At 37.1% G+C, this 17,714-nt stretch overlaps 1 protein-coding gene across 2 annotated transcripts in view; it reads right to left on the bottom strand.

The window, feature by feature from the left end:
- The window catches only part of ZSWIM6 (zinc finger SWIM-type containing 6), a 241,038-nt gene that overhangs the window by 45,385 nt on the left and 177,939 nt on the right, over nt 1-17,714 (bottom strand). For both annotated transcript variants that reach the window (XM_070412035.1, XM_070412034.1), the window contains exons 3-4: nt 14,770-14,918; nt 11,425-11,575 (exon numbers count right to left, since the gene is read on the bottom strand). In XM_070412035.1, coding sequence (XP_070268136.1) covers nt 11,425-11,575; nt 14,770-14,918 — 300 coding nt within the window. The remainder of the gene's footprint in view (nt 1-11,424; nt 11,576-14,769; nt 14,919-17,714) is intronic.

The following is a 17,714-nucleotide window of genomic DNA, read 5'->3' as shown; positions in this document are numbered from 1 at the left end:
TTTGATAAATGTTGCTCTTTTCCCTGTTTTCCAGGAGGTACAATGAGTATAATGCTACTGAAGATAGCAAAGGGAAGCAGCAGAGGAAGTAGGGAACAGAGGACCAGGGCAACCAATATCACCTTGTTTACTTTTTATTTGTTTTTAAATTTGTCTATTATAGTTGACATTCAATATTATTCTGTATTAATAAGTTTCAGATGTACAGCACAGTGCTTAGACAATCATGTACTTTTATCTTCTTTAAAGGTGAGAATAAGAAAGGTCAGTGAGTCCCTTTCCTCTGTTCCAAAGATGGAGAATAAAGATTGTTAAATGTATGGGAAGTTTAATTTCTACTTTTTAATATCATGTTTATTTTTATGAACTAGCAGCAAGCAAAGAAAAATAATCACTTCTGGTATTTCCCAGGGTTCCACAAATATAAAACAATTCATAATTTTTATCATATTTATTTTGTTCTCAGGGCTATTATAAGAGGCTAGAATTTCATGCATGATCCAATTAACTAATTATACTTATTTAGAGGCCACGAAATGCCCAATTGCAGTCACGAATAGGAGATCACTGGCATAATTAGTTGTGCTAGCAAAATTGTAGTTACAAAATTTCTTGGGTCAGGGCCACACAAAAACCGTGACCCTAATTATAGTATTGTTCTCAGTACAATTCAGTCTTAATATGTTAGTAACTCATGTTTAGAAAATAAGTTTAACTGGTAAAAACATTCTCCTTACTTTAAATTTGGTATGCTAGCTTCTTAATTCACTAAAACATCTCAAGGAAAATTTCAAAATAAAACTTCAGGGATACTGTAAAGAGAGAGTTTTCAAGATCACTTAGGTCAAGCAGAGCTAAACCCTCAGCAAAAGGGCATTTAATCAGTAAAATAACCATCTTTTTGTTGTCAAGAAATAAAATAAGCCACGTATATTCCAAAGCAGTTGACTAGTAACCTGGATAATGTTCTTCTGGGCAAATCTGTGGCCCTTATCTAACGAAGGGTGTCCCAAAATTCACGCAAGAAGTAATTTTGATAGAAAACACAGGTTTATAATTAAAAATTGTAAATTTGTTATTGATTCATAAAGTAGACAGTATAGGGTTATGTATGGAATAGTATATCGGGTAAATGGGTTATCATGTCACGATAGCGAGCACCATTAACTGTTATTGCCTGAGCAGCCGCATTTTCGAAGAAGAATGGTCTGATGATGCCTCCAGCCCAAAATCCGCACCAAACAGTGCTGGAGGGCTAAGAAATGTCATATCCTGCCCTAGCTGGTTTTTGCTCAGTGGATAGAGCCTCAGCCTGCTGACTGCAGGGTCTGGGTTCAATTCTGACCAAGGGCATGTACCTAGGTTGCAGGCTCCTCCCTGGCCGGGACCCAGGTCAGGGCTCATGCTGGAGGCAACCAATCAAAGTGTTCCTCTCACTTTGATGTTTCTCTCCCACATTCTCTAAAAATCAATGGAAACATATCCTCAAGTGAGGCTTAAAAAAAAAAAATAAATGTCATATCCTATGAAAGACACATCTTGAAAATGCTAGGCCCGCTCCCCAAGGGGAGCAGGGAGCGGGCCTAAGCTGTCACTAGGACATCCCCTGAGGGCTCCCAGTTTGTGAGAGGGGGCAGGCTGGGCTGAGGGACACCCCCCCCCAAACCGCCAGTGCACGAATTTCGTGCACCGGGCCCCTAGTATATTATAAAATGATACAGAACAGTGTCATATAATATGAAATGTATTAGATCTATCCTCAAAATTTTCTGAAATGTATCCTACCTTATATAACCTCACTTCTTCGGTTGTTTTAGTATGTTTTGGGCTGCTTTAATTTTCACTTACTCATCTGTTTTCTAACTAGACAGTAAGTTCCTCAATGGCAGTGCCTACCATAGGGCACTGTAAATAACAGGCTTTTGTCACTCTGCTGTCCACCAACCATATTTATAAATAAGTGCCTTCCCTGAGCCACTGGTACAACATCTTTCCTTTCACTTATCATGGAGAATCAATTTAGAAAAAAAGTAATCAGGAGCCCTACCAAAAATAAAAAAAAATTACCATTATGATTATAGACTATGTATAGCACTATGGTTGTATAAGAATAGCAAGGAAAAGGGTATACAGTATCCTGTCATATTGGAACTGCAATTTTATTTATAGAAACAGTTTGTAATGCACTGACTTTTCTATGGAGTTCAGAAAGAACCTGTGATGGGTGCCGAGTTTCTCGGAGAATACAATGTTTCATTTTGCTCTAATTCATTCTATTACCGAATTAAACTTTGATGTATTGGTCTTGACAAGTGCTTCATGCTGATTGTATTGTGTATGATAGTATAATCACTCCCCATGCATTTCCCACTGGCTGGCTGATTAATGCAATAGATTACCTGCAGCATTGATGGCAAGAGGGAATCATTGCCCTTCTGTGCTCTAAACTGTTTGTATTTCCAGTGTGCATGCATATGTGTGTGTTTATGTGTGTGTGTTTTTACACATACACAGGCACCCATGAAGATCCACCTATACATAGGTGGAAAAGGTGGGATAAACCAGAAGAAGAAAAGGAAAAGAAAACTGAGGACACAGAGAACATTAATGTCAATCATTGTTTTTAGTACTCGCTTCTTAATGCTTCCAAATAGGTGACTAGTATTATACCTCAATTATTCATTCACTTTTTATTCACAAATATTTACTGAGCACCAATGTTTTTCTCAACCTTTACAGAAAAACAAACTTTTAAAATGGGTCACAATCAGTGTTCTAATCAGTGGGCAAGAAGGGAAAAGGGGGGGAGTGAGGATTATCAAGTGAGCACTAACACAGGGATGAAAAAGAATAGCTATGAAATTGGTTTAAATGCCTAAATAAAGACAAAATATAGAGTGAGTAGTTTAGTGGTTAAAAACAACAACACAAAAATCTCTAGATGACTTGGTCTTGGAGATCAGACTCTTGTGCTCTTGCAGCATTTTGAAAGCATTCCTCCTAATGGGATTTTCTCCCAGTTTCAAGCTTACATTTGACCCAAGTGCCCTTTAACTCCTCCCACCCAAACTCTTCAGCCCTTGCTCATCTGCAAAGACTATGGCTTCCAATCTATGGCACTTAAAGACTGCTGATCGCTTACATCTACCTATTTTATGAATGATTCTCACTCTCTCCTCCAGGTTTGCTGAAGCAAATTTTGAAATTTACTAGAGTAACCCAAAATGAAAAGGGTTGGAAAGCATGACCCACAGTCAACAAGGTCTGGCCATAGCTCACCATCACAGAGATTTGGATTTCTATTTCAAAGGTTATCTTCGCAACAGAAGGCGTAGAGTTGAGTTAGCCACATTTTAGACAACTACTATCACTACTCCTGACTATTACCTTTAGTTCAGAGTCTGAGAAAATAACTGGAAAACCAGTTACTAACTCATCCAAGCAATTTAATGTCAGAAGGCACCTGTATTTTACTAGAGTCCTATTTTTATTTCAATTTGGAATTTTTAAATAAAACACTCAAACAAAATTATACAATTACCAGACAAGATTACAGCAGCCTCACAAAAATTCATCTGCTGCAAATCACTTACCAGCCTGTCTTCCCCCTAAAATATGTAAGAGGAAATTTTTTATATGAATAAAAAAGTTATTCTTTGGTATATCTCTAAGAAGAGCAGCTACTAAAAGTCTATGAGTACGACTATCAAGCATGCATTTTGAATCTCAGAATCCTTTGTTCTAGAGAAATCTTGGTGGAAAGCATAGTGTAAAGTGGTGAAAGTCACCTTGCTGGAATTGAGAAGAACCTGCTCTCTCTTCCTTTCCCTCCTACCCTAGGGCTCTGTGAGGCAGTGTCTGAACAGCCCCTGTCTAAGGCATAACCAATATTAATTACTTCCCTGGATTCTCCCCACCCCTCATTAACCTACCTAAGCTTAAATGAACTATGAGAACATTTGTACAGCATCCAGAGAAGAGTGTATAAGTATGTGGCTGCCTCAGTCCTGGGCTTCCACTTTTTATTCTAGCTTCTGGCATCCCTGATTCCTGTGAAGCCCCTGGGAATCTCAGATTGTTTAAATGAGGCTTCTCAGACCTTGTTAATTTTTGTATGCTGCCACTTCAGGGTAAGAAATAGTGCAAGGAAATTATCCCTAGCCTGACTTCAATAATTTTCACTTTCACACTCTTGAGATCCACAATCTAGCAAGGAGACTCCTCCAGCTACATTTCCCTTTGGTGGCAGCTTCTTGAGGACAAGTGCAATACTAACTCTTAGGAAGTGGGAAAAGTAAGGAGAACTTTTCTAAATTGTTATGAGGAAGAAAAGGACACGTTTTACTTATGCTCTTACATTCCTATTAACCACTAACTTGAGAGTAGCATCTACTACCAATGGACTCATGGACCAAATAAAAAGACAGCATAAAAAGGTAACTGGAACCCATTCTTGGTACAAATAATGTACCAGCATGCTACGTATATGATATAGAACACTAAAGTATACGATGAATCATAAGGCATCTTAATTCCTAATTAAATCTCCATGGTATTTAGAATAGTTTTATAAAAATATACAAAGGGGTGACCTCAAGTGTTGTTACAAATTATCCAAATATCTAAATACCTTATATGACTATTATTAAGACTCTCCAACTTGTTAGCTAATAGGATTAAATTATCTTTAAAGCTCTCTTTTAATCTTGAGAACCTACTATTTTATATTAATATTTATTTAAACTGTTTTCTCTTTATTTCTACTTTCACATACAGGGTACCGAATGGATATTGAATCTTAGCAGCTGCAGTCAAAAAGAAGCATGATTGATTGATGCATTACACAGTATTTATCATAGGTTTGCTAACTGTACAGAAATATGCCTTCTCTTTTGGTTAACTTCTGACCCAAACTAGAAATTACTCTGCCTACTTAAAGAAGCAGAGAATAAACCCCTCCTTCCCATCCCCAGACAAGAACAGAATCCAGAGGCTTCTGACCCAAGAACAGAGAGGTCTCAGTTTTAAGAGACAGAAAGCAGTAGGATCACACAACAGAGAAAGAAACCAGACCCCAGTAATGAGGACCCAGCAGCAGATACCATTCTGAGAACAGTGCTGGAGGGGAAGCAAAGTCTCCTGAGCAACACAATTGACAAAGCCCGTGTATTTAGAGGGAGCTCTGAATAATAAGGGGAAAGCAGAGACCAAGACAGGAACTCACAGCCCATTCCAGAGGAGAACAGCCCAGCCTGTGCGCAGCAAGGGTCTGCAGAGCCTACAGACCACATCAGGTAAACAAGTGCTGACAACCATGTTATCATCAGGGCCTTGTATAGGCCAGGACAAAGACAGTAGCCTAAGGGTCTTCCCTGCTCCTTAGCAAAGGGGACTGAAAAATGAGATCAAAACTTCACTGTATCCCATCTGCAGTATGTAATATCTTAATATATAACATATAATGCAGTTCTCAATGGCATATGTTTGCCTATTCTACATTAATGTGTTTGTTTTTTCAGGATCTGAAATTAGAGCGTTGGAAACTAACGGGCAACTAGATGAGGTGCGCTCTGCTGACCACTGCAGTCAGGACCGAGGGAGCACGGCTGGGCAGACCAGGCCAGGCAGCTTCTACAGCGTGGTTTACGGCCATCTAGGTATAATCTTCATTTGGTCCCCTGCTCTGCACTTAGCAGAGAGACCGCCTAACAGACGCATTATACAGTCTTAAAAAAAAGGCTAAGGACAGTGTCTAGTTTGGTGGTTAAGTCTTTGAAGTCACTGACACCTGGGATAAAATTTCTGCTCTGCTGCTGTGATCTTAGGCAAGTTAGGCAGTTTCTTTAAGCCTCAGTTTTCTCAGCTGACAAATTAGAGCTAATAACTGTTTAAGAATTAAATAAAACAATGCATGAACTAAGTGCTTAGCATAGTGCCTGATATAGTGGCTGGACTGTAATGGGAAATAAAACAAAGCGAAAATCTAGATCCTCTCTCTTTCTCTCTTCCCTTTGAAGTTAACATGGAAAAAGAACAAGGTTGGATTGAAGGCAACATTTTTTATAATGAATTGAGCTCATCCCTCAATTGAGCTCATCCCTATCTTTGTTCATGTTATTCCTTCTTTCTGGAGTATTCCCTACAATTCACTTTCATAAACATCTTGTAAAACCATGTTAAATTCAATCTGTACACATATTTGTACTAAAAAGGAAGTAAATTACCCTATCAAAGTGCTTCTCAGTTCATTCATGCCTGTTCTAATCTCTCGTGTCTCCTGATGGCTGGCAGCTCTCTAATCCCACCTTCCTACCAGTACCATTGTCACAATAAAATATTTCATACATCTATTCCTCTGGACATAGTAAGTGCTAAATATGTACTGATAGAGAAACTAGAGTTAAGAATTCTGGAAAGAAGGCACTGAAGTGGTAAAGCTGTATTCTCCTTGTAACCAAGGAAGACAATCCCTGATAATGTGGTTCATTAGGATAATATTCTGCAGTCGCAGCTACAAGAAAGTTTCCAAGTCTGTAGTGTCATCTTCTTACTGCAAGATGGGGCTCTGGGAATTGCTGTTTTCTCCATGGCACTAGCAAGGAGGTAAACCACATTGGAATGCTTTCTAGTTCTCAATGAGAAGCAGTTACTCCTTAGCCATTCACTAACCGCCATCAACTTCAAAATGTGGAAAGCTTGAGTTTGAATTTACCACAGAAACTAAGGGGCTTAAAACAGTGTGTGTGGGTGGAGGGAGGAGGGAGCAGAGGGGGTTCCTAGCCTACTGCTTTCAGCAATGTAAGATGGCATTTCCCAGAAACTTCTCCACAATTACCCCCCAAACCAGAGCCTTTAGAGTATTATTTCTGGCTGTGCACAAAGGGTCTTACTATATCCTCTAGAATGTGTAACTTAAGTATATGTTTTCTTCCTTATTCAAGAATAATGTTATAGGTAGCCCTGGCTGGGTGGCTAAGTTGGTTGGAGCATCATCTCACATAATAAAAGACCGTGGTTTGATTCCCAGTCAGGGCATATAACTAGGTTTTAGGTTTGACCCCAGGTCAGGACACATATAGGAGGCAACTGATCAATGTTTCTCTCTCACATTGATGCTTCTCCTCCCGCCCCTTCCTCTTTCTCTAAAATCAATAAGCATATCCTCAGATGAGGTTTAAAAAAAAATGTGGGTGGGTGTAGAATAATAGGCCCAGAGATGAGAGAAGACTACTTATATCTGGAAATGTAGAAGGAACAGCATTTTCTAGGTCCATGGTATAGGTAATTTTTAGTATTTTAAATAAATGTGATCTCAATGGATAAACTAAGTCCTCTACTGCTAAACAGATTTATACTGATTTCAAGTGCTCTGAGTCTGTAACCTACTCAATCTGTCCAGCAATATTATAGCTGTTGCTTAATAATAGTGGTCAAACTAACCTTACAATGAAATTTGAACTAGAAAGAAACACCTAACTATGGCTATTTCTGCTAACACAGAGTTAGGCATCCAGATAAAAAGCTTTGGACAGAACTCAGAGGTACCATCTTTTCAAGTGACCCGAGTGAACACAACTCAGAGATGCAAGGCTCTTGCAATAACATCTCCCCAAGAAACAGGGTTGATATGCTAAATAGCAAAACACATGACTCAGCTTAGAGAGAAAGTTAAGTGTTTAAAATATGGGGGAGAAGGGGATATTATGTAATACTTGAAAGTGAAAATTTAAGGCTTTTCCCCCATGATAAAACTGTAATTAAATCTTATTTAACTGTTTCCTCTAATGACATCCATTTTAATTAGGTTTTAATAAACTGGCAGCCGCAACCTATAGTTTTAAAAAGCAAAGTAAAATTACAGTCTAGAAACATTTAAGGCGAAGAGACCCATCAACACAGATGAGAGGTTACAATATATCCCCTCATACCGAAAGACCCCCATGGTAATTAAGTGTGCTGAATAGACAGCCATTAGGGCTAACCAGTAGGTGTGCTCGCCACCAATGGCACTGGGCTGTTCTTCAAAATCCCAAGTAGTATCTGTGATCTGTTTTCCAGAAAATTTGCAATTCTCAGAATAACAAAAGCAATTCAAGAGGTGTGTGTTCTATAGCTCTACTAGCTGTGTAGCCTCTGTCAAATGTGCAACTTAGCTTCTACCACTGCAAGGGGCTTTCTGTTTTAAGATTTTAATACACACATTTTCTATAGCTGATCATGACACAACACTCCTCTTGAGAAGTCTGCCTTATGCTTAAGAAAATGAACATTCATGTAGAGAAAGTAAAATTAATATATGAAAAATTGATTCACATAAAAGAAAGTATCTGCAAATGAGATGCACTAAACAGAAGCTTAATATTCATTTGTATTTATTTCATATGACATTATGAAAATCAGGGAGTAAATCACAAAATTAACTCAGACCAAATGAATATCATAGGCACTAATTTTAGAAAAGAAGAACTGAGCATAATTAGTTCCTTTGTTAGCCAGAGAATGGGGGAAGAAATTGGGCCTGTTGCTACCTCAAAAAAAGTTTACATATATTTAACTGAAAGAGAGAAAAAGTTAAGTGACTGCTGTTTTTTAAAACGAATTTTAAATCAACAACACTTAAATTTTAATAAATTACATATACTCAGAATATTGTAAATTTGGGGGAGGAGGAATATCTATCCTATAAAAAAAAAAATTTGTAATCTGGCCAAGATGCCTCCAAACCCCTCTGCCAAGCAGCAGAGTTACTTAGCCAAGATAGTCTTACTTGTACACTTTCGTCAGAGTAAAGCTTTCATGCCAGGAAATATTTTTTTCTGGTGTATTGGTCATTGCCAGAAATGGACCCATCGAACCCACCAGTGCTAAGGAGTTAAGCATCTGAGATTTAATTTAACAGTTTCAGCTTTATTAAGCTGTCACAGAGCAGCCCCACTTTGATAACAGTAGCTGCTCCAATTATGGCTTGGTTTAGGGTTGACAAGTGTAATGATTCATTCGTGGCACATGAGAAGCAATAAAAGGTTGTTTTGCATTACAGCTTTAAAAATGTGGGCACTTTTTTCATTTAATTTGTCACTTAGCTTTTGCTAAGAGGACATTTAAATTGCAGTAAAAGGCAAATGGGGCTTTTAGTTTAAATGTAATCCCCATATTTAAATGATCTGTAATGGCGCAGTGTTGGAGTGGGAACACTATTGTCTCACAGTGGGTCCTGATGGTGACATGTGACATTTGTATTCAAGTCCTGTATTATCCATGTGGCTAAAGGGCTTCCAATTTCATTTCACAGCCAGAAGCCTGCAGAAAACACCAATTAACTTGCAGATCCCATTTGCCGACAAAACTCAGCCTCTTCTCAATGTCTGGCATCTGGCAGTGCTCAGCATTTAATTCCAGAGCAGAGCCTTGAAGCAATGTGAGCCCAGTGCAGGGGCACAAAGTCAAATTCCCCCATTTTATTAAGAACCAAAATCCTTTCCCTTTGTAGTCCAGAAGCAACTTTTAGTTAATTTTTTGGTGACTGAATATTAAGATGTGATAGCTATTGTTCTAAGTAGGATTCTTCACAGAGCTCAGACCCCATTAAAACAGCAGGTGACCTCTGCTCACCACCAGAACACACAGGAGAATTTATAGCAGTCTAGTAATTATTTGGGGATGGGGTGTGATAAAAGAAAACATAGGGCAAGAAGATGTACTCTTCCTCCTGGACTGAAACCAAACTTGAATAGAGCCTGGTCCATAATTAGGTCATCAGAGGGTATAACTAGAATCAGCTCATGGAAACTTGCACCCAATGAGAATTTATACTTTTGATTAAGGGTTGAGGTACATAATTTTCAAAACCAACTTGGAAAAGTAAGATGTGACTAAGGGATTAAATGTGAACTATACGAGTTTTGGCTATATCACTTGTATTTATTTGATAACCAAAAAATTTAGTTGGTATTTTCTTCTTACTAGTTATTTGTAATCCTAAGCTTTTCTAAGTACTAAAGTTCTTTAAATTTTATTCATTTAATATTAATCAAATAATGTTTTCTTAAATGATTCCCTTCATTATAGTTTTTTTAATGCTAGTCCTTTTTACCATCATAAACCAACTACTGAATTCAACATTTACTGTAACAAAATTGAGGATGGTTTACTTAGGAAAGTCAAACACTCAGTATTCTATAAAAATAGTTGTCTAAACCATGCATTATGCCTATGTTTTCTAACCACTACAGCATGCTCCCAAACATCCCTCCAATACACTGAAACTATCTACTGACATTACAGATTAATTGGGGGGAAAGGCCATCGACTTTATTCTTTCAGATCCCCAAGGAAAATACCAAGATTAAATTGACATTTACCAAGAGTTGCCATCCACAGTCAAGTTCCTGAACACACATTCTATTAATGGGAAGAAAACTTGCATGTCAAATTCTTTACCAACTTGTTGTATAACCCTACGTCATACAATGTCATCTTATGGAAGTCTCCTAACCTCCTCAGAATTTAGTTTCCTTATCTGTAAATGAGTTTATCTGAAAAGTCCATTCCAATTACTATGACCATGTGGCATCTTCATCAGCAAGTTTCACTTGGTCTAGAACAGATGTGGGATCAATCAGCAGGATGTGTTCCCCATCATTAGGCAAGATGAAGACAGGTATGAAGATGTGAAGACTTCTACTACTCAACTGCATTTAGACTAGGATGTTTTAGTAAATATACCTAGAACTTAAAATTAATACAAACACAATAAAGTACTGGTTAAAAATTCCACTTGCCACATAGACTCCTTAATAGAAAGACAAAATAATAAGTAAATTATTAATTCTTTAGCAATGAGCATTAGGTAACAAGAGTAATCCCCCAACATTTCCCAGAGAATACGACAGCTGTTTCTCATTTTTTTCAACCACCTGCTGTATTAGTATCTTTACCACCAAGGATTTGGAAAGCAATAAAAATTAGAGTCTGCTCTATATTTTTCATTCTTATGATCATTAGTTCATTTTAATCTATAACAGTCAAAATATAAAATGAATGTTCAAACTACTTTTGATATTTTTAATGTAGGCAAAAGGGAAAAACAGCCAAATTTTAGCTGAATTGATCACAATATTACTCTAGAAACAAAAAACTAACTTTTATACAAAATACTTATTCAAAGTAATACAGTTTTTCAAATATTTAAAGGCTGGTTCCTGTGCTCACTTTCCTTAAGATCAGACAGTTCCCTCCAAACCCTGCCAAGATTGTTTCCTGCAAAATTCTTATTCTCCCTGTCTTCTACCCAGTATATCACAGCAACAAGTTCATATAGGAGTAGCGCTCTCTCTTCAGCTACACTGATCATGCTCTTTAAACATTCAACATAGTCTTCATCCATATAACTCAATGGCAATCTGTCAGGAAACTTATATTTACCCAGTTCATCCCAGAGCTGCCTATATTTGTCAGTCATCGCAGTGCCTTGTTGCCTCCAAAGTGACAGACGAGGATCAGCCATGAATTGCTCTGTTATCAAGGTCAACATGCGGGCCCCATTAGAGTCCCTCATCTTCAGCATCTCCCGGACCTAGTGGGGGGAAAAAAACAAAACAGACTTTTTAAAAAATGTTCAAAACAAATAGCAATACAGAGACAGATCACTTTTCTTGGAGGGGCGGGGGGGGGGGGGGGGGCAGTTAATTCTCAACACCAACTCTCTTAAGCAAACAAAAGTTGTTAAAACTGGTTTCTACCCTAAATGGTAATTGAATCAAAGAACTGACTCTTAGTTTTTCTATATTGTTTTAGAATCCACACAAGCAAAGAAATTTGACTAACTTCCAATTCAAAAAGAAAAATTGCTAGCTCCCAGAAAAACAGTATCAAAACCAAGAAGACAAATCATTTGGCATCTTCCTGACTCTCCAGTTGATTGCACTTCCCACCAGAAGAGGTGAGCCTAAAAAGCAAGCTACTAAGAACTCTTTAGGGATCTTCTGAATTGACCTAATGATGTTTATGATAGCATCTGTCCTGCAGTTTTTTAGAAAGAGTTTTATTGAGACAACATTCACATACATACAATTCACCAATTTAAATTGTGCAATTCAGTGGTTTTTAGTATATTCAGAAAGTTGTGCAACTCTTCAATTTTTGAGGTAAATTAGTAATTTCAGTAAGTTCTCTCTCACCCCAAGTTCTGTGGCATAAAGAACAGTAGCATATTCACTTCGATGGATTGTTTTTGCAATGGTAAAAGGAAAGTGAACAGGGCTGTAGGTTCAAGAACTTTTTTGGCTCTAAACGAGCAATCCACGAAGCAGAATCATGACCAGGGCCCTAGGAAGTTCTCAGTCTCTCACGCTGGAACCTCAAGCTCTCTGTCCATTACTCTTGTGCTACATTTCCAAAATAAAAGGAAGAAAAGAAACACAAGGCTAACAGGAAACCCTAAATGAAACCATCCTTTCCAAAAGTGAAGAGCTATGCTTTCAACAAGAATCCCAGCTGAATACCAGCAGTTCTCTCTATAGGAAATTCCTAAAGCAAGGTCATGAACAGTGAAAAAGGAGAAGTGGGTCCTTTGATTCAAGATTCTCTTTGTGAACAGCAAATGAGGACGAAATAGCAGATCTTCAATAAAGCATCTCAAACCTCCAGATGAATACATCTTGCCTCAGGCTGGTACCCTAACAAGTGATGGAATCCCCTCATAGGTTCTAGAATTTGAGCACTTCTACAGTAAACCACAAGGGTTGTGCTTCCAGGAAGGTTATTTCAGTAATCTTAAAAAGGAGTTTATTACTAATATGGAAGCACTAAAAATTCATGAAAAGATAAATATTGGAAGAAAGAGAAGGACTTGCCATTTATTGTGCATCATACTTAAAAGTTTTTTACATTTATACTTACCATTTAATCTTTATAACAACCATATAAAGTAGGCCAGATTATAATCCCCATTTTATGAATTATAAAACCAAGTTAAAGTACAAAGGGTTAAAGGGGTCAAATATATGGTGACAAAATCAGAACCCAGATCTGTCTTAACTCTACTGAATACTAAAAGTTATGCCATTCCCAAAATTAGAAGTTGATGTTACTTCATATGTCATATGTAATATATACATCATATACAGATAAAAACTACTAATGAAGGCCAGTCTAACACCTCTTTCACATTGCTTCTACTAGGCCACAGTGTATTCTGCTGGCATGAGACTATGAAATACTTTCAGTGTGTCTAAATATACTAAAACTTTAATAGTTACCACTATATCAAGTTTGATTTAATGTTTTCTTTCCTGATAAATTTCTAACCTATTACTCAGCTAGAAATAACAATGAAAATAAGCACTAGTAAGCATATAAACCAGTAATATTAACCAACATGCCAGTACTACATCTATAGCGTAATGGTAATTAATTTTCAGACTGTTGACTCTGAGGCATTAAAGGAGTTTGAAGTGCCTGTGAGTTACTAAAGATGAGTAAATCATGTGTGGAATAGTTTTAGAGTTAAGTATATTTTTTTAATCTAATCATCAGAAAATTGGCAATCTCTGTATGGTATATGCCGCAAGGGTGGAGAACCTTTTTCTGCCAAGGGACATTTGGATATTTATAACATCATTCTCAGGCCATACAAATTATCAGCTTAAAAATTAGCCTGTTATATTTTGTCAAACATTTAATTAACTTACCCCTCATGCCTTGGCAGGGCCAGACCAAATGATTTTGTGGGCCTTATACAGCCCATAGGCTGGAAGTTCCCCACCCCTGGTATATTGAATAAGTATTTATTAAGAGAATATGATGAATACACTACTTTTTGGTCATAACTAGTAACAGAGTTTACTGTAATTCTTCTGAACTGAAAGACACATTTTAATTATTATGAATATTAGAAAGATTTAACAAAAGTATCAATGTACAATGATCTGTTCCCTTAAAGCCAATCTGAATATAATACCAGTAATGATGGCTGTAACTCCAATGAAAAAACAATGATTTAATATGATTAAAAAAGCATTTTATCCAATATTTAGATTTGTGTTTGTGGTATTAAAAGTTCTTATAAAACAACAGATACAACTTTTGCTCACACAGAACTTATAACAAAGCTAACTTTGTTTCTTAGGTCATCAAATTTTGGTGATGAAAATTAATATTTACCAAGGCCCAAATACATGTTAGACACCATTATCATTTAACACCATGATAACAACTTGAGGAGATATGTTACTATTAGCTAATTTTACAGATGAGGAAACTAACTTTAAAAACTTTCCAAGTTTCACTACTTAGTAAGATTTTGAACTTAGATCTAAACCCTGGTCTATATGACTTCAAAGTCTATGCTTTTAAAAGAAATTTAAAGATACTGACATTATTAAACTAAAAATATAAAGCACCTTTTAAGGGCTATATTCAAGATACTGGGGAAATTAATTAGAAAAAGACAAAACGGCATTTTAAATACCACTAAGGTATTTATTTTGGCTTTAGTATGGGAATGTTTTTTCAAAATTGTATAAATTGTCACAATTTTATTAATAGGAACTGAGAGAGAGAAAAGGGTTCCGCATCGTGTCTAATGACATCTAAGCAAATTAATACTTGTGTTAGAACACAGAAGTTTCTAATTGATTAACTTAGAATGTATTCTTAAAAAAAATATTCAAAAGACAAGTCTTTACACTATTGTAAACATGATCATATAAAGATACCTGCTGTATTTGTATATATTTAGAATATTTCTTTAAAAATAAACAATCATACCTTTGCAAAGAGCAAATTAAGCTGCTTCCCTGATCCGTGGTACCCGCCCTGGGAAAGGAACAGTTTAACCTGTTCTTGAACCTGCTCTTCATCTAAGTGCCAGCAGTTTTCATCATCTATACTAGCACCTGCTGTTGGATCAGGAGCACCTAGAAATAAAAAGAAAAAATAACACATATGCTAGATAAAGGCTGTGCTAAAAGGGCTCTGATAATAAACTTGAAAAGAATTAAGATTATGTACTCTTTGTCTAAACACTTTTTAATCCAATCTCAAGTCAATTACACATACAAATTTATGACTTAAAATAAATACAAGAGGCATTCTTGTATTTCCTGGATTTTCCTAATTTATGCTAAGCCAAGATGCAGACTACTTTAGAACTGAAACATTCCCATTTTTTAAGATCAGAGATTCTACCTTTGGAGATGAGTTTACAAGTTCTTTAAAGAATAAAAAAGTCACAAAAGTGTCTCATTGTAAATACGTGATGTTTATAAACCTCTACTGTGTAGGACATGTTAAGAAAATGTTTTTCAAAGACTTAGAAAAACATGAAACCAACTAAATTCAGCAGAGTATTTCTCTCTTCACTATATTAATTCAAGAAGCCTTCACCATTATCTGCTGCTGTATAAACTACATGCTGACAAAACTGAAGATTAAAAAGGGAAATCAAGCCACATGGGAACAGGCAGTGCAGCTGTTGTACTAAACCAGGTTGTAGTATCACCTTGCCAAACTGCGTAAATATTTTATTGCTGAAGTACACACAAAAGATAATAGCTATGTAATAAGCCCTGTATGTAGACTACCTTAGAAATTAAAAATCACCCACATATTTAGACAGGTAAAAATTATGTTTCATTATTTATTAATAAAATAATAACCAGGATCCATTAGTCCTGAGGAATAAGACAGTAGGTCTATAAACCATTCTGGGAAGGTGTGCTTTCATTCATTTGTTCAGCCAGCATATATACTGAGTGCCCTCTGCTAGATTTGGGAATGGAATGGTTTACAAAATATATAGAATTCCTATCCTCACAGAATTTATCATCTAGTTCAATGTCTTTCAAACTCTTTTTAACTAAGATCCATAATAAGAAATACAATTTACATCATACCAATACACCTATGTATCTGGGTACTTATGTGATCACATCTATCTATTAATCTGAAGGACAGTATGATGAAAAAATACCCTTACTATAAGTAAAGAGGTCTGGTATTTTCTATTCTAGTTCCTTTTTTTAAAGATCTTGTCATAATTTTAAAAACTGATTTCATAATCCCTTAGGGGTTGCAACTCACTATATAAGAAACACTTCTTAGTGTATGAGGTAAATATCAATCTAATAATCACACATACAGATATATAATAACTAGTGCCCCGGTGCATGGATTTGTGCACATTGAAAAAATTAATTAGAGGGTGGCTGGCAGGGCAGAACTGGGCAAGACAGGTGGACACTCCCTGGAGCCAACCTCCTGTGGTCCCTCCCTGGCCGGCAGCACCTGGGGCGGTGCGTGGGGTCCCTCGGCCTGGCCTGTGGGGAAACGGGCCAAAACTGGCTCTCTGACATCCCCCAAGGGGTCCCGGATTGTGAGAGGGCAGTTCTCCGGTGACACACCCTGGAATCGGGCTCCTTCCTCTCTGGCTCTCTGACATCCCCCAAGGGGTCCCGGATTGTGAGAGGGCAGTTCTCCGGTGACACACCCTGGAATCGGGCTCCTTCCTCTCTGGTTCTGGGTGCGTCACCTGAGAACCGCCACTGCCAAGTCACCACAGCTCGGCAGCTCCTGCGTTGAACGTCTGGGTCTGCATGTGAGACTAAGAGCTCCTGCAGAGGTCTCAGGTGGGAAGGGATGTGGTATGTAGAGTAAATAAAAGATAGTTCATGTCCAAGGAACAACAAAGTAGAGGACGAGGGAAAAAGCAATACAAGACAACCCTGGAGAAGAGAAGAAAGGGCCAGACCCTGAGAACCCTGGCAAGTGACCTCAGTTTTCCCCCCTTAGAGTAATGAATGGGAATTCATGACAAGGTTATCCAAACTGGAAGAATGGAATACTCTAGACCAGCGGTTCTCAACCTGTGGGTGGCGAACAATGAAAATACATCCTTCATATCAGATATTTACATTACGATTCATAACAGTAGCAAAATTACAGTTATGAAGTAGCGACGAAAATAATTTTATGGTTGGGGGTCACCACAACATGAGGAACTGTATTAAAGGGTCACGGCATTAGGAAGGTTGAGAACCACTGCTCTAGACAGTAAAAGATGTTTTGTCCTGATGTACATCAATTTCAATATTTGTACCATGAAATATTAAGCAGCCATAAAAATTAATGAGAAGATTCTCTATGTACTACAATGGAAAGATATCCAGCATATACTGTTGATTGGGAAAAAATAACAAGATGAAGAAAACTATATATAGTGTACCATTTTTTTTTTTTAGTTTAAATTCTTTATAGTTTAAAGTATTACATATGTCTCCTTTTTCTCCCATTAACCTCTCCCTGGCCATTCCTACCATCTTTTTAATAAACAATAAAGTTTTAAAAACAGCTTGTGTGTTAGTATTTTCTTACATATGCATAAAATGTCTTGAAAGAATGTTTAGGATGAGTAACAGTTTCATGAGAAGAGGAGGCTCTTCACTGAGTACCTCTTCATACTTTCAAATTCTGGAACCATGTGAACATATTTATGTATCTAAAAAGTATCACTCTAAAGTGTGAATGATTGGGAAGCAAAAATATATGAGAACAGTGAGGATGAGATTTTGATGGTCTGTACAAAGGATGAAGTGGTCGCTTGAAAAACAGCAGTGAGAACAGAAATGGAGAACTAAATAGGACAATCAATAGGACTTGAAGAAGTGGATATGTGAGGTATGGGAGATCAAGGGTTGAGAGACATAGGGGTTTTT

The sequence above is a fragment of the Myotis yumanensis genome, unplaced genomic scaffold (genome assembly GCF_028538775.1).
Source record: "Myotis yumanensis isolate MYYU_CA2020_CCGP unplaced genomic scaffold, mMyoYum1.0.hap1 SCAF_4, whole genome shotgun sequence".
Taxonomy (NCBI): Eukaryota; Metazoa; Chordata; class Mammalia; order Chiroptera; family Vespertilionidae; genus Myotis; species Myotis yumanensis.
Note: the sequence above shows the minus strand (reverse complement) of the source record. Positions and strands in the feature narration are given on the sequence as shown.